The sequence below is a fragment of the Osmerus mordax genome, chromosome 20, assembly GCF_038355195.1.
Source record: "Osmerus mordax isolate fOsmMor3 chromosome 20, fOsmMor3.pri, whole genome shotgun sequence".
Lineage (NCBI taxonomy): Eukaryota > Metazoa > Chordata > Actinopteri > Osmeriformes > Osmeridae > Osmerus > Osmerus mordax.
In genome coordinates this window covers 1,586,168-1,605,881 of record NC_090069.1, presented here as the reverse complement: position 1 = coordinate 1,605,881, position 19,714 = coordinate 1,586,168, and the positions used below count along the sequence as shown (strand labels likewise).

Genomic DNA, 19,714 nt, shown 5'->3' with positions numbered 1-19,714 from the left:
GGTGTCATATGACAAAGCCTGGTAGTCTTACAACCCCGTCAGAAGCACCCATCCTGTACCAGGGGCATAGCCACGGGCCTTAGAACCCAATTTGTTCTAAGGCCTACGCAAAAACAAAAATATCTCCGAAGAATTATGCACCGGGTGCACATCGCAAAGTAAATAAGTATAAAAAACTGAAAAGATGCGTATCCATATTTTTCTAGGCCTACCCAAAAACATTATTCTGGCTACGCCCCTGTCCTGTACCATAGAGAATACACACCCACTTAGAGGTAGGCTACTCTATTTGAAGCTCGTCGCTGTTCATCTCTAAGCTCTGGAAGCCCTGTCCTTCTCTGCAACGCCATCTGGCAGCCACAGGACAACCGCTGAGACTGCTGTGGAGCGAGAATTCACCCCTCTGAAATTTGTGTCCGAAACAGGCCTGTTTATTATGGAAGCAAATCAGTGACATCATGTTTTGAATTTTAAAAAGCTTTGAATACTTAATATTGAAATTTAAACACCACTGAATTTGTTGGTTTTGAATTCACCTCTTTAACATTTAAATATGAATTTATTTCAAATGTAAAAAAGATTCTGATAAAAAAATTAGTTTGCTAAAATATCGAACAGTAAAATTCAGATCCAAAATATTCAAACACAAATTAGAACAGAAAATTTCAAGAAAAAAAAGCGAAATTAAGCGACATTTTTTAGCCAAAATAATTCAGATTGCAACATCCAGGGTACCAAGGATAGGTAAGGGCCTATCCTGCAGCTACACCTGGATTAGAGGGGCCTGAGGAGAGAGGTCTGCAGTTGCACCCTTCTCAGAGAGGTGATATGGTTTGATTGCATTCAGGCTCGATTGCCTTACCCATCCATGGTATCCCCGGATGTTGCAATCTGAATTTGAGCAACCTGAATTTCCAAACCTAGAATTTTTTTGGATCAGAATTTTTTATTTTTAATCATTCAAAACATTGTGTCACTGATTTGCTTCCATAGTTTATAACCATCACTACCTGTTTGGTTCTTTGTCCCATGATGAAGGACCTGTATTGTTGTTGGTACTGGGAGGGCGTCAGTTTCCCCATGTAGATCTGTTCTGTTACTGTAGCTATGATGAAACGGTAAAAAACGATACATGAACACAATTAAGCACAATTAAACAGATGAGGCCAGGCCTATAAGAAAATGTCCGCAACCATAATGTCAATTGTCCGCTGCTCCGAGGTAAGCCTCCTATTGATCCTCCCATTAATAACGTCTTCTTTGCCGTCAGTCAATATGTTTGGTAAGCAGAGAGAGGATTAACATAGGCTATATTTTACAGTTGAGGTGCAGTTCTTCAGTGGTGGAGATGGCCCTTTACGCTGCATTGCTGCTACTGTTCGTGATATGTCGCTCTGACTCCTTCTGATGCCAAAGTATTTCAACGTTTTATTCCCTGTAAGGATCTCCTCCTGACTTTAATTGGATGTTTGCAGACTTGTCAGCACACAGTTTCTTTTTAGAACATTCCAGAAAGGTCTTTCCCTAGGCCTGGCTGGTCAACATCACCACACAGATATATACTTTTTTTTTTTGAATTGTAGGTATAGGAAAATATAGGTTTTATAGAATCGTACCAATATTCAAAAGGTTTGGCTGAAACGATGCAGCCATGAAATCTCTGGAAGAGTACATGGAAGCACAAACATTAATATTCTCTCAGAGCTGAGGATTAATAATCGGTCCACATGCAGGTCTGCAGATCGAGCACTATAGTCAATCCTAGTTATGTAATACCATGTCTGCAATGGCTGAACTATCAAGCTGTGTCTGCTTAGGACACTGCATGGGAAACCGGCTATTAATCAGAAGGTTGCCGGTTCAATTCCCGGCCATGCAAAATTACATTGTGTCCTTGGGAAAGGCACTTCACCCTACTTGCTTCGGGGAGAATGTCCCTGTACTTACTGTAAGTCGCTCTGGATAAGAGCGTCTGCTAAATGACTAAATGTAAATGTAAGTGTCTGTCACATATTGTTTACTGTACTGTACGTATGTGAGAGAAAGAAGAGAGAGAGAAAAAGAGAGAAGGAGATGAAAAAAGGAAAAGAGTCCGAGAGATAAACCATCTCTGTGTTTGTGGTGACCAGCGTCATCTATCGTGCTTCTTAACTAGGTTGCAAAATGGCATTCATACATATTTCACATATTCATACATTCATACATACACACACATAAATAGCGCACCGGATACAATCCACACAGGAATCAATTTCGGCGGTTGATTTATGCCTGTCTGTTTCCTTTTCTGATGTGCTGTGTGCAGATTCGATCTATTTGTACCAGCTTCCTGTAGCTCCTTCCCTCCTGTGCTGTATAACGGGGATGTGTGTTTACTGTGTTTGGTGTGTGATGGATTCATATTGTATGTGGAGTATGATTCACAGCTCTCTGTACACCTTCTTCATCTCTCAGTGTGTGTGTGTGTGTGTGTGTGTGCACGCGTGCAGCATGGAGGGAAGAGAGAGGGGGGGCTGGATTTTTCAAGGCCCTGATTGGCTGAAATCTCTTCATTGGCAACTAGAAAACGTGATCCAGCCTGCAGAGGCACTGCAGCGGAGACTGCAGAGAGAGAGAGAGAGACAGAGAGACATAGAGAGAGAGAGACATAGAGAGAGAGAGAGAGACATAAAGAGAGAGAGAGAGACAGAGAGAGAGAGAGACATAGAGAGACAGCCTGGGGAGGAGGGGTGGTGGAGAAAAAGCTTGCAACAGCAACCGCGAGTCAGAGAGAGCGAGCGCGCGCTAGAGCGAGGGAGAGAGAGGCAACACACACACACACAGAGAGAGACCGAGCTAGGCAGGAGCATGCGCGCGCGAGAGGGTGTGTGTGTGTGTGTGAGAGCGGCAGAGCCACATTGACGGGAGCCCAGGCAGCGCAGCAGGAGAGAGAGAGAGAGAGAGTCGCGCTGACGAATAACAGCAGCGCGAGAGAACAGGAGGAGCGCCTGGAACCAGAGATAGGACGAGAAAAGACGCGAGGGAACCGCCGGGTGAATATCTGAAGGACCGGAGAACAGGAGACCAGGAGAGAGAGAGAGAGAGAGAGACATAAAGAACAGCCGGAGGAGAGGAGGAAGAGACAGGCGACACGCGGACAGAAGGCTGGAGCTCAGGTCGTTACACAACCCAACCTGACTGGCCAACGGACGGTTAGAAAAAGGGAAGAGAGAGAAAGAGAGAGAGAGCGAGAGAGCGAGCGAGATAGAGAGCGTGAGAGAGAGAGAGAGAGAGAGAGAGAGAGAGAGAGAGAGAGAGAGAGAGAGAGAGAACAGGGGGTGGGAGGGATGGAGATAGATCGGCCAGCCACAGCACTGCGCGGAGCATCCAGGGGCAGGGAGGGAGAGTGAGTGAAGGACAAAGGCGAGCGCTCAGAGGAGGAGAGGAAGTCAGGAGGAGAGGGAGAGCTGCTCGTTTGCCGCTGGAGTGACGCACCCCGCCCCGCCGACAGACCTCTTCCTCCATCTTACGCTCCCTCCATCTTTCAAACGGTCCTTTTTCGTCCTGGCGATACGGCGCAAGGGAACGGAGATCCCTTCACCTCCCTCCTCCTCTCGGAAGCAGCGAACCTTTCCCAGGTCTGTTTCAGGGAGCTCCAAGACAACGTTCCCGGTGCCAGACTGTCAGCCGAACCCCGAGGAATAACAGGACCGCTTTCACATCCCAAACACGACAGGACTGTTCATCTTCCTCAACCTAACCCCCACACAACACCGATTTCCTCCTGGAACGATCCGGGGCACACGACAACACAAACAGCGAGGAGTGAGAGGACAGGAAGGAGCGAGGAGTGAGAGGACAGGAAGGAGCAGAGAACCAAGCGAGGTGAGATGAAGGCAAACATGAGCGTCAACATGTGTGCAGAGGCGCAGGGTCTGTGTCCTGTGTGCGTGTGTGTGGCCCGGTGTGTGTTTGCAGATCTGTGTTTATCAATGGACATTTGAACGTGTGTGTGAATGTGTTTTTGTCTCTGGGGTTGTGTGCAGATCTGTGTGTGTGTGTGTGCGTGCGCGTATATGTGTGTTTCTTTGTCTTTGTTGCATTCCAGGTTGTGGTTGCAGAGGTGGTTGCATCACAAGCAGTATTCTAAGGACACGCACACACACACACACACACACACACACGCACGCACACACACACACACACACACATACACACATGCACGTTCCTCTAAATAGATTCCGTCAATGTGTTTACTGCGCAACGGGTATCTTGATGATATCTTGATGGTATCATATCTCTGGAGGTTATGACACTTGACGCCCCCCCCCCCCTCATAGAGGGACAGGCAGACAGAGAGGGCAAAGGGGGGGTGGGGGGGGTCGTGGGTGGGGTGTGTGGTGGGGGCGGGGGCGAAGCAGGAACTGCTTGTTCTGTAGCTGTCAGCATGGTACAGTGTTCTCAGTATTGACCGTGCAGCGGTACTGCTGCAGTCTCAGTCTCTGGCTCCGTCGTGTTGCTGTTGCATAACGAAGGCTGCTGGTGCACCCCTCCCACACGCAGCGCTCAGGACCTGCTCTCTGACGGAACCAGGAACCCGGGCTGCACACACACACACACAGGCAAGCACACAACATACACAAATAGGCATACACGCGCATGCATTCGTGTACACACGCACACATACGTATGCACACACACACACGCACAAATAGGCAGGTCCACGTCGGCGCCACGCACGCCCGCTAACAACACCGACCTCCATCTTGTCTCGCTGTCCCAGCCCAGCGTCGCGTGATCACAGCCCTCGTTCGTTCACATCACACTCTCGCTCACAGCCCCAGCAGCAAGAGCCCGAGACACAGCCTCAGCGAGAATCAATATTTCCCCGGGATATCGACCCCTCGTAAATCCCTCGCAAGGCCGTGTGTGTGCAGAGGAGCTATTGTGGTTATTACTGTTGTGTTTCTGCTGGTGTGGATCTCTCGGGCTCCCCGGGGGCGTCGCGGCTCCGTCAGGCCGGACGGGGCGCTGGGATGGGATGAATCGAGGGGGAAAATGGCTGATTGTCTGCCGGGAGTGACGGGAGATGAATTATTTAAAAGCCTCTCGAGCCGCCCCACACCACAGAGTCACTAACCGCCGCTGAGGCTCACGTGGATTAAGTGCGAACACAACAGAAAACACAAATACATAAAAATCGGGAATTTAAGGAACGTGCCACTTGATGTTTGCTTGTGATTTGATACATGTAGCAAACATACTGTCGATACAGATATCGGTGTGTATTCCAGAATTTTACCAGCATTTAAGACAAATCAACAACTAAACAACCAGAACGTCAGCCTACTAGAGCTGTGTCGAAACAAACATCACAGCCGGGGGGGGGGGGGTATTTTTCCCCCGATTGCGTTGTTTTCATTTTGGCACTCCGCATTTCCCACCGCAAATCAGCACTGACTGATCACGTAGAAAGCTGAGGATTAGCGTGAGGCAGCTCCCTGCCCGTCATGTTTATGTAATCGTCGTACACGCTCGCCTCCACGGACGGAGGGGGAGATATGGGACATGGAGGTGGACACCCATGTGTGTGCGGCAGCTCCCCCCACTAGACTGCTCCTGTGTGGGGCACAGAGGCTGCACCGCCAGGGCCACTGGCCTGGCGTCTGGTTCCAGTCATGGGGGTGATCGTCTGATGTACGAGGAGGTGGAGGGGAGAGATAGAGAGAGACTGGGGGGGTGGGGGGGGTAGGAGAGATATGGAGAAAGAGCAATAGTGATAGAGAGATAGAGAGGGTGGATGAGAGAGAGAAATGGAGACGAGAGAGAGAGAGAGAGAGAGAGAGAGAGGGGGAAGAGAGAGAGAGAGAGAGAGAGAGAGAGAGAGAGAGAGAGAGAGAGAGAGAGAGAGAGAGAGAGAGATAGTGAGCAGACAGGCAGGTGGTGATAGTGTCTCTGACTAGGAGGTGCCCGGCTCCTCTCAGCTCTCCGCTCTGCACAGGTGGAATGCTTCCAGGAGGGAGGGCGGGGAAGAGGACTGGACGGAGCATTTTGTTTGTGTGTATGTGTGTACGTGTGGAAACGTGTGTGTGTCTTTGTGTGCGGGTTTGTGTTGGTGTGTGTGTGTTTGTGTTAGTGCGTGTGTGCGTGTCTAAGTGTTTATGTGTTCTAGTGGAATGTAATGGGTGGCATACTAGTTCATGTGGGAGGGGAGCATGGGGGCGAGAACGATGTGTGTGTGTGTGCTGTGTGTGTGTGTGTGCTGTGTGTGTGTGTGTGTGTGGTGTGTGTGTGTGTGCTGTGTGTGTGTGTATGTGCTGTGTGTGTGTGTGTGTATGTGCTGTGTGTGTGTGTGTGTATGTGCTGTGTGTGTGTGTGTGTGTGTATGTAGGCCTGTGTTTCCATGTGTTTGCATGTTGAAAGCAGGAATTCTAGTCGTTTCGGACTGATAGCTGGGATGGGCCCTCAGATCCCTGGTCCTGCCAGAGTCATCTGTTCTCCCCCTCGCTTTTCTGCCTGTTTGTGCTGACGGGGTCACATGGGCGCATGATTTCATTAGCTTAATTCCAGGGGATGAGGAGTGTGTGTATTTTGTGAGTGTGTGTACAGCATGAAGCTACCGTTTCTCAACTCCCATAGCCAGGACTGCTGCTCCTCCCTGTTGAGATAAACCGAGACTCTTACATAACTGGAAAATCCCCCCCCCCCCCCCCCCCCCCCCCCCCGTCACCGAACTAGATTTGAATTTGAGATGGTTAATCTCCGAAGGAACCCTGGATATTGGTCATTTGAAGTGCGAAACAATCCCCGAGCCCCCGTCTGACTTAGTGTGGTGTTTGTGTTTGGAGACTGGAAAAGATATGGCAGAGGATGTGTATGGATGTCGTGGGCGGAAATATGACAAACGCATGTGGTTCCAACGCCTCATGAACCTCCATAGCCGTTGATCGCCTGCGTTAGGAACCACATGCGTTTGTCTGTTGAATTAAAGTGACACACGAGCCCGTGTTTCTGCCTCGTCTGAGCCAGTGCTCACACCTCTTGGCTGAGCTGGTGTGGGTGAGCGTTAATGTCCGTGAAAGGGAGAGAGAGAGGGTGAGAGAGGGGTTATTTTTGGAGAAGCGTTGCGGCACTGCGGTGCTGGAGGGAGGCAGGCTGCTCTTCCATTTCTCGACCGACGGCAGGATGGATGGATCTGCCGTTCCAGAACATTCCAGACTGTCACGCACACCGTCGATGTACATCTCCATCTGTAGAAGATGGAGATGGAGGAGGAAAAATCTGCGCGGCGTGCTTTGTATCATCGTGTGTGTGAGTGTGTGTGTGTGTGTGAGAGTGTGTGTGTGAGAGTGTGTGTCCGTTTGGGGTAGGTGTTAATGGACGAGAGCACTCTGGCTTGTGAGGAACAGCGGTCGCTCTGCTATGAATCGCCAGCAGAGGTTGTGGGTAGAAAAACCACTGTGAAGGTGCTCAGATAAAGACGCCATAAATAGAAAAACAGGATGTCACTGCTCTTCTTCTTTGCTCCCTTTTTTCTTTCTCTTATTCCCTCCCCCCCCTCTCTGGCTCACTCTCTCTGTCTCTCTCCCTCTCTCTCTCTCTCTCTCTCTCTCTCTCTCTCTCTCTCTCTCTCTCTCTCTCTCTCTCTCCCTCTCTTTCTCTCCCTCTCTCTCTCCCTCTCAGGCTCTCTCTCCTCTCGTTCGCTCTCCTCGGCATGTAGGTCACCTCCCCCGTTCTCCGTTCTCTCCCTCCGGCATCACTGTTCGGAGCTCCGTCTAGGAGAGAAGAGATGTGTCATTCCCCCCCCGCTGCTCGCCTCGCCACCAGCCGTCCATGATGCACGCCGTGCGCAGCACAGCTCCATTCATACTACACCCCCAGATGCTGCACTCACATATGACTACCACGTTCCACAATAGACCCACTCTTGATCTCTCTCATACTCGCTTGCTCACACACACACACACACACACACACAAACACATACGTGTTACGTGCAACCCCTTCTCAGAGCAGGAAGTTAATGAGGGCCGACAGGATGCTAGAGGCTTGAGGACAGAGGTAGGCTCACCGACAGCACTCCTGCTCTCACAACGCCACGGCTGAAGCTTCGATTACGTGAAAACAGAATCGCTCGCGAGCGGTTCCATGTGATTTCAAAGAAGAGGGACGACATTCTCTGATGTCGCCTTCTTCCTACGATCCCGCTATCTTCACAGAACAGTCCTCGTGGTCACTCATTGTATGAATGTTTGAAACATGGCTGATGTTTCCACTGTGTTACCGTATGAGGAAATGAGTAAGCAGGGTGGGGAGTGAGTTTCATATCTGGTTTGTAATAATTCAATCCACCAACCCTTTCCTCTCCTCTCTCCCCAAGGGTAGCTGTGTCAGAGGGTCTTTGAGGACATCTACTGCTCCACCTGATCACCTGCTACGTCTGCTCTCCACGGAGTCCCAGAGGGGCTGGGGGTAACAAGGACACGGTCATCCATCAGACCCTTATCAGCCTTCAGTCTGTTGGCCTGTGGAAGGACTGGCTCTGGAAGTCAAGCGCCCCTTCACCCCTCCCCCCTCCCTCCCTCCTTCGAGGGCTGCTTTCGGACCAGAGGAGCCATTCCAAGAGCTTTCCGTTGCCTCTGGAACGTTCTGGAACACGTCCCAAATAAAGACCACCCCTCCTGCCTGCGTTATCAGTTTGCCACCAAGGGGGCCAAGATTTCACTTTGCCACATTGGACTAAGAACAGAGAGAGGGCGGTTTGCAGGTTGTTCTCAGAAACACACACACACGGACACACAAAGACTGTACCACAGCTTTGAAACAGGAAGGAAGTGTTCGTGTTCAGCAACCACGTAGAAACAAACTCCCTGACTGCTTTGCGTCAGTTTCCCCTGGTCAGATCGAAAGAGGCAGCGTGGGATTGGATGACGTCAGTTTCCTAGAACAGCAGAAGAGCTCTGCACGAGGCGAACAACAAACAAAAACGCCTCTGAACTCAAAACTTGCGATTTCTAAACTCTGTGTGTGTCGGTGTCAACGTCTACTGTGAACACTTGAGATTATTTATTGCTGTTATCATTGAGAACATATCCCTGTGTGTCCATGCTGCTTGTTGCACAGTTGTGGTGTTGAAAGGCTATCGTACATATCTCCTGATCATTTCTCTTACAGTGTGTTCCATAAGCGACTGCACCCAAACATCGGCCTGTGTCCCTAAAAGCCACAAAGAACTAACTGTTGAGCTAACCGACCGTTAGCCTGTACAGCTGGACTGTTATCCCGGCTCTATATCAGCGAGCTGTTATCAGCACACTGGTTCCTGTGTTCCAGGAATACTGCACTAGGGTGTGGAGCTCCAGCCAGCCTCCTCAGTCCGCCTAACGGGCTGCGGGTTCGAGGGCCTGTGAAAGCAACATGGACAGAGCCACTCGTCCCCACGTCCCCTCGAATGGCTGACCGCGAGACGCCCTCATCCGTGCAGAGCCCACCTTCGCCCTCGGTCCCAGACCCAGACCCAGGCTTGGGCCCGGTCTGAGAGACTCCAGCCACCCCCTCCCTTCCCCCCTCCCCCCCCCCCTCTCTCAGACAGACTCCCTCCAGCGAGCGAATGTCCTGCCTTAGGCGCCAGACCGTCGCCATCCCCATGGATACCGTCAAGATCATCCAATCGGAGAAGTTTCCCCGGGAGTGCCCTGTGCCCGTCACGCAGCCTCGATACGTCCCTCCCCCCAGGGTGGCCTGGGATGGAGGGGGCGAGGGCGAGATCATCGTCAACCAGGCATGCAGTGACATGGCCCTGGAGGTGACCGGGACCACCATGGCGGTCCCCCCCCGGCCCATGATGTCCCCCCAGGCGCCGGCGGCCCACCGGGAGCAGAGCTTCCTGGCCCAGCGCAAGGCCAGCGCCACCACGGACATCTGCTACCACCAGTTCCACTACAAGATGGAGGACGTGATCGTCAACCAGTACGTGCTGCGCTCCAACTCCACCTCGTCCTCCGCCTCCTCCTCGTCCTCGGGCTCCGTCATGCCCTGCGAGCCCCTGGACTGCCCCACCTGCGGCCACGCCTACAACTTTGCAGGCAAGCGGCCGCGCATCCTGTCCTGCCTGCACTCGGTGTGCGAGGAGTGCTTGCAGATCCTCTACGAGTCCTGCCCCAAGTACAAGTTCATCTCTTGCCCCACCTGCCGCCGGGAGACCGTGCTGTTCACCGACTACGGCTTGGCTGCCCTTGCCATCAACACCAGCATCCTGAGCCGCCTGCCGTCCGACCCCAACGGCCCGGTGCAGTGGGGCGGGGAGGCCGACCGCAGCTGCTACCAGACGGTGCGCCAGTACTGCCAGTCGGCCTGCACCTGCCAGATCGCCAACCCCCTGTCCTCTTGTGGCATCATGTAGGGGGGCAGCCGGGAGCCCTCCTGGCAAGGCTGAGCCCTGTCCTCCCTTCCCCCTCCTCTCTCTCTCTCCTCAACCCCCCTGCCCTCTCCCAGTCCCTTCCTCCTTCATCCCCCCCCTCTCCTCTCTCTCTCACGTACATACAAACCCCACCCACCACAGATGTATCTATATATTTAATAGCACAGGTGGAAGCTGTCTGGGACTAAAATGGAATCGTGAAGTGACACTTGCTGATGAAACAGAGAGATAAAGCAAATAAATGTATTTTATGTATGGACTGGATCCTGGACTGATTCCTGGACTGAATCCTGGACTGAATCCTGGACTGAATCCTGGACTGAATCCTGGACTGAATCCCTTTCACCCTCTGTTGTTGGGATGTGTTTGTCGTTGACATCTCTTTACATGGGAATGCCCAGGGAGGCTCCTCCCCCTCAACCTAGGTGAATAAAAATAATAAACAAGTTGAAAAAACAACAAACCCAACCAGCTCTTGTTTGGTGTACTGGGTATTCTGGATATGAACTTCTCTGGGGCAGTCCAGATACAGGAAGTTGGCTGTTGGTGGGTGACATGCTACTGTTAAGGGTTAGGTCAGTGAAGGGTGTGACTCAGTGGTTAGAGCATTTTTCTGCAGATCAAGTGATCACAGGTTCAATTTCCCCCCATGCAGTTCGTTGTTGACTAAATACAGTATCATTGTTAGGCATAAGCAGGATCAGAATGAGGGAATGGATGAGTGTTAAGAAGACTAAAGACGAGGACTAGAGCGGATGAGGTATGTTGTTTTCTGGCTTTATTATATCTTCCAGTCAGAGCTTTTGCATTAGAGGTTGATTGACTTAAGTATACCATGTACAAGGAAGGGATCACAGCTTACAAGCACTTACAGTTACATTCACAGAAGCAGTGATGCAAAAGGATAGAAAACATGTTACAAATTTATCGGAGTATAAATAATTTGGATACAAATGGAGCAGACAATAAATAAAGAAATACTTCAGATGTTAACAGGAGCTACACGGAGGGGTGAAGAGTGGGGTTGTGTTGGTCAGCTGTGATGTCCTGGAACAGCCCGGTCCATGAACACCGGGGCTGTTTTGCTTCTTTTAAACAGGTCGCCTACCCAATTTTTTATGGATGGATGCATCTGTGAGCTTCGTAAACAGAAAGAATTAAGCGTGAGAAACACTCAAGATAGTTTGGGTGAGGCGTTTCAGAATCTGGGACTAATGTGTGTTATTGTTCACACGGGATACGCCATTTTGGCTGATTCTGGGTGAATATTCCCAAGAGTGGATGCGCGGGCCAAATGTGCTCTCTCATTGACGCTTCCAAGCACACAGTGCATTAGCTATGGCCCAGTGCACCTGCAACGTAACTGGCTGCCATGTTGTTACAGCCAACACTGTCCTGATATAGAGGCACTGTGCGGCAGTCCAACTGACTGTTAACAATGTATTCGTTTCTCCTCTAGGGGTCGCTGTTTTTCGAGTCTCAACACGTTTTTTTTTTTTTTTTTACCTGTTTTTCTCTTTTGAGAATGAATGTTTAAATCCTTCTCTTTTCAACGAGCTTATCTTCAGTTTCCAAGACTTGTCCTTCGTCGCTGTGTCTCTCTTTGTTTTCTGCGGATACAAATGTTGTTCAGCATATTTAGACAGATGTGCCTTATAAACAACAAAAGCGAAGTGTAATCAAATGGTACGTTTTAAAACACACCAAATAGAGCCATGCCTTCAGTTGTAAAGAGTTGGATACGGTAGGGTTGTACTGTAGGCATATCAGATGAACAGGAGGCCTTTACCAATAATATTACCTGCGTTTCATCGTCCTCTTGTTCCAGCAAAACGTCGCTGTTCAGACACTGCCCTCTAGTGTCCATATTTAGCGTCCCTGCGGAAGACAAAGTTTACAAACGTTGGTCCTTATTTCAATTTCCACCCACGTACACAGAAGGTCAATGAAACTAACAACATATACACACACACATAACTTGGAGGATTAACTAACGTACTTTTATTAACGTAGGCCTACTTACTTTTCCGCTGTTGAGATAAGAAATGCGTGTCCGACATTGACCTTCGACGAAAGTCACCTTGTCCGTCATCATTTTGACAAGGGGGGAGTCTGGAAATGTCGTTTGTTTTATGTTTTGGACTCTGCTCGTTCTTTTCAATGACTGTACAGTCATGTCGGTGGGTTTCGGTGATCTGAGTCATAAAATAGAAAGGTGTTACACAGTACGCCTCCACATGACGACTAGGATACTTCATTAACTTGGCTGAAGTTAGTAATTCCTTTCCCAGAACGTCGTCATCTTACCTGACTCATGACTTGTTGCGCTCGGACAGAATCCATTTCCATCTGTAGCCTTTGGTTTTGCAACCGTAGTTTGGCCATTTCCTCCAACACCCGACACAATTGCTCCAAATAGCCTAAACCAGGACTAAGACCCATCCTCATTTCTTCCTGGATAAAACAAAAAATTACGTGTTTAATAAACAGAACTTTAAACCTTTATTACAAATAGCCTCATCAAATCATGTGATTCAAAAGGCTATATACACATTGTTTGCCAATAATGTATAATTGCAATAAAACCTTAGTTGAACAAAGATCATTCTAACAAATACTCGATAATACACACGTTTTGCAAGGAATAGACCAGTGTATGAATGTTAAACCAAATATTAATTTGGACTTTGAACCTCTAAAGATAACTTAAACTAAAAGCAGGAAATAAGAATGAAAGTTGGCTCTTAATGGCACTGGAATTTGCCTGATTCATTCAACACATCACCTAGCTTGTGTTGCAATCACATACTGTGGTTGAATCAGTCACCGCAGAGGCACAGATGAAAGAGAATGAGGAATATTTCTGTATAGAATAGGAATGTGTTTACTGCCCATTACAGGAAATAAAGGGTATTTACTCTCAGGAAAAAACAGTATCATCTCTACCATCTGCCACAGAAGGCATACCATGTCTGTCAGGGGTCACCAGAAGCACCACACACCCACGCACGCACACCCACACTCCTCACATGCATGTGGTTCAACTAGACCGACTGGTTCATAAAGTACAGCTCCAACACAGACCGATACACTGTTTTGCAACATGACATACAACATACAGTTGAATTAAAAGCATGTCTGGAACTGTCTGGAACTGTCTATAACTGTTTGCGTGTGTGAGTGAGTGAATGTGTGTGTGTGTGTATCAGATACGATTTACATGAAAAACACATGATGGCCGATGTACTAGACCCAATCAGATCGTTTTCAGTGAAAGACTATACAATGATCAGTGAGCATCAAGTACAGCTTGACCAGGAGCTCACCTCTGTCTGAACAGGCAACCTGTCCTGATAGAGCGACTGGGGTCGTCTGTGTCTCTCCCAGGCCGGCTGTCTCCCCACCGCTGGTCCCACCTTCCTCCCAGGACCCAGACTTCCTGACCTTTGACCTGTCCTGAGAACCTGGGAGCTCTGTGTGCTTAGGGAAGCCGCGTCACACCGTTTCCGTGGCGCCCGGTCTCCGGGCAACGGCGAGTTCTTCTGTCTGCCCAGCTTTCTGTCTGTGTCTGTCCTCTGCAGGGTCTGCTCCAGCTTGAGGTGCATGGCCATGGCATGTTCCGGAGAACCCAGGGGAGCCTGCGCTTCAGCGAGACCGAGCGACAGGGAGGAAGAGGAGGACGAGGACAGGGGGGGGTCGGGTGACCTGGGAGGGGAGGGGGAGGACAGGGGGAGGTCAGGTGACCTGGGAGGGGAGGGGGAGGACAGGGGGAGGTCGGGTGACCTGGGAGGGGAGGACAGGGGGAGGTCAGGAGACCTGGGAGGGGAGGGGGAGGAGGAGAGCACCTCCTTTCCTCCTCCAGCGCCCGCCAGGTCTGCGTTTGTATCCAGGGTCGTTCCAGGGTAGTGTGGGGAGGGCAGGGGGACGACAGGAGACCGTGTGTCCATCCCAGGGTAGTGTGGGGAGGGCAGGGGGCTCACAGGGCTGGCCATCTCCATCCCAGAGTCCCTGGACTCAGACCTGAGAGAAATGCTGGGGTGAGGCTTAGACAGCGGCTCGCTCTCCGACAGCGTAAAGGAAGCCCCGGAGTCCGTGTCTGGCCACTTCCCCGCCGAGTCTGGGAAGACTCCCTCTGACACCCAGGTCTCCAGAAGGTTCCCAAAACTGCTGTACAAATTCATCTCCAAAAGCTTTGGCCTTCTCCTCCCCAACGTCAAAAAGTCCTCTTCTTCCCTCCTTCTTCTTCTTCTTCTTCACGCCTTCCTCAGTCGTGTTTACTCCTCAAGTTACGTAAAGAAGACACACAGCAGCACAGGAACAGTTGCTACTGGTTCAAGAAACTGACTCACTAGTGAAGTGACACAGGTGAGTCTGCGATGGTGTATTTGAAATATTCTGTCAGTCCGCCTACGTTCTCTTGTCACGCCTCCCTATAAATCTTGCTGTCAGAGAGCTACTTGAAGCAGGCTGTTTCCTGTTGAAACTGACTCACCTTAACACCTCTTGACCCCAACGCTATACAACAAACATGATTAAACTCAGGTATCAGTCTGGCAAGCTGTTACATGGCTCAGCCGAAACGAAATCAGTCTTTACATTACTTACAATGGTGCTTCACAAACCAGTCGGCTCCTGTTTAAAACATCAACATTGTATTTTAGGATTAGTTTTTGTTGTTGTCCACAACAACGCCCTGATCACGGACATGGCTGAGTGATGACAGGAAACAGGGAAGATGATTGAAGGGTGAGAAGGTAGACCAAACCTAGACATACCGACAGCCCTGGTGTCTGTGACTTCTCTAGCACAAAGCTCTGTCTAAAGACTACATGGCATGTGTGAGATGAGACAGAATTCCGGTGTGCTGATAAAAATCGACATTCCTGACGGCAGGTGAATGGTGATGGTATGTCTCACTCAGTCATAAGCAGACCCATAGGTGATGACGTTTACATTCCAACAGTCACTTACAATGCTCTGTTATTTGGTGTTCGTTATCATGTGTACCCGCAGTAACATAATGTCTGCACGTAGACAAGAAGTTGTCTGACAAATATGTAGCTGTCACGTATTGATATTGTTATTGATAAGTTCATGGATGCATGCTTTACGGTCCAGGGACGTCAGCAGAATATTGTAGGCTGTGCACTACATTCAGCGATGTATCGTAATAGCAACTAGGTTGACAGCTTTTTGACAAATGGTGGGTGGATGATTATTTTTGTAGTGCGGAATAGTTGCCACGCTCATGGACTTTCACTAGATGTCAGTGTAGGCAACAACTTGTAAAAACGTTAGTGCAGTAAGTTTATTCCCAGTCGCTTCATAATAATAAAAAGTAAGTAAGTACATAAATAAATTATAATAATAATAGCAATCCTACCACAGCTACTAATGCCACTGTTAATAATAATTATAGTTGTTCTTATTTAGTTGAGGGCGTATTTATCCTATTTAAAAACATGGACAGAAATGTTAGGTTAGCCTACTTTAAGAAGCCTAACAACTAAGAAAAACGTTATGCAGAAATTAAATGTAAATACTTCTATCATTTTTCAGTCAATTTGTGTGTTTTTTCTTTTTTTTTTTTTTCTTTTTTTTTTTTTACTGCGAGGCTACAAAATTATTTAGTAATGAACTGTTTGTGACGACACAGCTGACCCCATTTTACCTCATAATGGCCCCACGGTGACGAAATAATAGAACCTTGACCTTAGTCTGAACGATGACATTTATCTCCTCTCAAACCCAACCTCTAGCAACCACCTGCAAACACAACTGCACTGTCTCTTGGTTTGCACTTGTGTCCAGCGTCGGTGCAGTTTAGCGTCCAGGCAATATGGAAGAATTTCCCCCTAAATTTAGCAAGGTTCTGGTGACACCTGATCCACAGTACATCCCGGGGTAGGTAAAACATAGCCATACATTTACCATTTACCATACGAAATAAACACATAATGCACACATGGTTTAGACGTTCTCAAAAAATACATAACCTTATTCCCTCATGTTGTGTTGATAGTTCAAATGTGCCTACACTCTGCGCGCAATCAGTAAACAATTCAATGCTGGTGGATTATTCATTTGTTTACTATAACTTAAGTGGCAAAATGAAAACGGTATCTGAAGCAAAGCGAGCTCACAAAAACGCCGTGTTCAACAACAAGCAGTCAGTGCGGTGAGGTCGAAAGTATTTAGTGACAGTGATCACCAATGGCAACCGTTCCTGGGGAAAGAAACAATCATAAAGCCTTTGATGAAACATTGCGACAGTTCAACATCTTGGCGCCTTATGGCTTGATTCAGTAGCCTCTGTTACACGTCCAACTGAATCGTGTCTGGGTTACGTCTCCCTCAGGTATGCAGGTTACTGTCCCCAGCTTAAGTACAATTTGGGGAAGACCTATGGCCAGCTGACCGCCAAGCTGCTGACGTCTCCGGAGGTTGCGCGCTCGCGGCGCCTGGTGCTCCATTCGGGCCGCTTCCCGTCCACGGAGACAGACACTGGTCCACGCGACGAGATCTGGAGGACTCAAAATGGAGAACGCAGGAACCTGGAAAGGATGATTCCGGGATACACCGGTGCGATTAATCCCCACGCACGCACTCACGCACGTACAATATGTTTCAAGGTGAACACCGGTTTTGAAGTGTGTTTCTGTGGTATTTTTTTGAAATACAGGCTTTGTACCAAAAAGCCAGAACTATTTCTCACGTACATACGCGGAGACGTGTAGAGAGGCACTGACAGAGTTCGACAGAGACCAGCATAGGAGGGCTCGTATGCAGTCAGCCAAGCCCCTTCTTGTCAACAAAACTTCTACCTCTGGGTACAATGTAAGCCCACACACACACAAATACCCACACACACACAAAGATCATGGTTATCCCTGATTAATATTGCAAGGTGAAGATTCAATGTCGGCTGTGTGTAATGTATCCATCACACACTCAACTGGGGCAGACGTGGTATGCCAGGGGAGCACTACAATCAGAGCCACCTCCCTTTTACACCAATTACAGCCTTTGCTGGTTCACAATCATTATCCAAGCACAGGTGTACTGTAACAGGACCGTAATTACTGTCAGCAGCTTGGCTTTATTGAATCAAAACTGTCCTTGTCTTTGATCACCAGAAACAGCATAGCCTCACTGGGCAACCAAAAACGATTTTGTACTATATACGTATGTGTGTGTGTGTGTGTTTGTGTGTGTATGTTAGAAGCTAGAAACCCCTTTAACAGCCATCTCGAAGGAGCCAGCCCCCTACAGGGAAAACTGCTGGACACCCAAGGGGTCACCCTACTTCATGGATGACAGCAGCCCACACAAGTACTTCATCTCCGGTACAGAACATCATCCTCATTAGGCTGTACTGTCTACAACGTCCATACACAGTCACCCATTCTGCATGGGCAGTCAGGGTGACTCAGTTGAAATAGCTTCTCTTATGTCCTGTGTGCAGGCTTCACAGGGTATGTGCCCAAGTCCCGCTTCCTGATTGGGTCAGGATACCCTATCACAACAAACAAGGCTCTCATCCAGTTTGGGAAGGAAATGAAGAGTGATGTCACGTCCGTGCGTTTGCGAGGGGAGGAGCCCGGGAGCCTCCCGTCTCTGCCCACGGTGTACTCCTCCAAGCACGGCCTGCTGCCCTCCTACACCGGGCACGTTCCTGGTGGGTCTCAGCAGACACGACCACAAAACACTGACACTACCACGAAACACTCAGATTACCACAAAACACTGACATTACCACAAAACACGGACATGGCCACAAAACACTGAGATAACCACAAAACACTGACATGACCACAAAACACTGACATGACCACAAAACACGGACATTACCACAAAACAATGACATGACCACAAAACACTGACATGACCACAAAACACTCAGATTACCACAAAACACTGACATTACCACAAAACACGGACATGGCCACAAAACACTGAGATGACCACAAAACACTGACATGACCACAAAACACGGACATTACCACAAAACAATGACATGACCACAAAACACTGACATGACCACAAAACACTGACATGACCACAAAACACTGAGATGATCACAGATGGTTTCTGCACAGTACAGGGCTTCAGGACTTAACTGGACTCTGTGTTCTGAGATTAGCATCAGTTAAGTTTCTGTGTCAGTCTGGAAGGTAAAGCCCAATTTATACTTAGGTCGCAGACACTTTTGAAAAGGTCGCCGACAGAAATGACGTCTCGGTCGAAACTTTTAACCGTCGCTTAGAAGTGTCGCCTACCAGGAGAAATTTCTACTGGTGCGGATGTCGTCACATAGTGAAAAATTAAAATGGTCAGTTTCTCCGATTGATCACCTAGGCTACAAAGCATTAACAATGTAACCATAGCTATGAATGTAACGGTAAAATGATTCTGTTTACGTCCCGCGAACCTTGAGCACAGGCGACTGTTTTCCGAAGTATAAATGCAGCAGCCTGAGCGACACTTTCTTTCGTCGGCGACCATTTCAAAAGTGTCCGCGACCGAAGTATAAATTAAGCTTAAGTGTGGTCCTTTTTTCCACAGGGTACAAGTTCAGGTATGGGCAAACCTTTGGACAGCTTACCCACAATACACTGGGCATCAGGGGCTCATAGAGGAAGACGGAGGCCTGGTGATGGAGTCCACAGCCATGAAATGGATCAATAAAAGGATATACAGAGCATGAAAGTGTTAGTCCTACTCAGGAAATGTACAAGTCTTGTATTTTTTGAATGGTTCTCAAGCCAGTTAGATGCCACTGCATCGCGTCAAACTGTATTCAGCAAGTGAAGGGAAAAGTGGGGTGAAATTGAACACACAACATGACTACAAATGAAACCGTTCTTTAAGTTAGTCTTTATTTGCAAATGTTGATTGTCACGGAGCACCTAGTATATTAGAAGGACCTCATTCAAAGGTTGTGGGTGTAGGATACTAAAGTGAGGGATGATTAACTCACAAACGTCACATTATTACAGATACTGTCAAACTAACTCTTTAGCCTCAGACAACTGGAGAGACACACTTTGCTGGTTGTCTATTCTTTAGCTCAAAATCAACCTGCAAGAGTACATTTTCATGTACTTTTTGTGCAAAGTAGCTCCAATCGAAGCACTATTCATCCAACCATTTCACAAATCTAGATGTACATACAGTAACCTAAATATGTACAAAACATTTCTGTCATACAAAAACACCATTGGGGTAGGGTGGTGACGAAGATATAACCACACAACACATGAGTAAAGTAGCACCTTATTTTACCAGCGTTTTACACGAAAAAAAGAACAAGAA

At 48.6% G+C, this 19,714-nt stretch overlaps 3 protein-coding genes across 4 annotated transcripts; 2 read left to right on the top strand and 1 right to left on the bottom strand.

Moving 5' to 3' along the window:
- Positions 1-3,822: 3,822 nt before the first annotated feature.
- Positions 3,823-11,013, top strand: rnf208 (ring finger protein 208). 2 transcript variants are annotated; one of them, XM_067258601.1, is made up of 2 exons: positions 3,823-3,864; positions 8,365-11,013. In XM_067258601.1, exon 2 carries the CDS (start codon positions 9,590-9,592, stop codon positions 10,379-10,381), a length of 792 nt encoding a protein of 263 aa, XP_067114702.1. In that variant the 5' UTR covers positions 3,823-3,864; positions 8,365-9,589; the 3' UTR covers positions 10,382-11,013. The 2 variants fall into 2 exon arrangements, with proteins under 2 accessions (XP_067114702.1, XP_067114703.1); XM_067258602.1 differs by having other exon boundaries at positions 3,836-3,864; positions 8,360-11,013.
- A 147-nt stretch (positions 11,014-11,160) lies between these two features.
- Positions 11,161-14,580, bottom strand: si:dkey-106l3.7 (uncharacterized). The gene is made up of 6 exons (XM_067258600.1): positions 13,726-14,580; positions 12,707-12,853; positions 12,423-12,594; positions 12,201-12,277; positions 11,906-12,009; positions 11,161-11,538 (listed from the first exon to the last, which is right to left on the bottom strand). Exons 1-6 carry the CDS (start codon positions 14,578-14,580, stop codon positions 11,433-11,435), a joined length of 1,461 nt encoding a protein of 486 aa, XP_067114701.1. The 3' UTR covers positions 11,161-11,432.
- A 1,658-nt stretch (positions 14,581-16,238) lies between these two features.
- On the top strand, positions 16,239-19,101 carry cimip2b (ciliary microtubule inner protein 2B). Its single transcript, XM_067258540.1, has 6 exons — positions 16,239-16,303; positions 16,758-16,981; positions 17,082-17,236; positions 17,622-17,745; positions 17,865-18,077; positions 18,965-19,101. The coding sequence occupies exons 1-6, from the start codon at positions 16,239-16,241 to the stop codon at positions 19,033-19,035; spliced, it is 852 nt and encodes a 283-aa protein (XP_067114641.1). The 3' UTR covers positions 19,036-19,101.
- Positions 19,102-19,714: the final 613 nt, after the last annotated feature.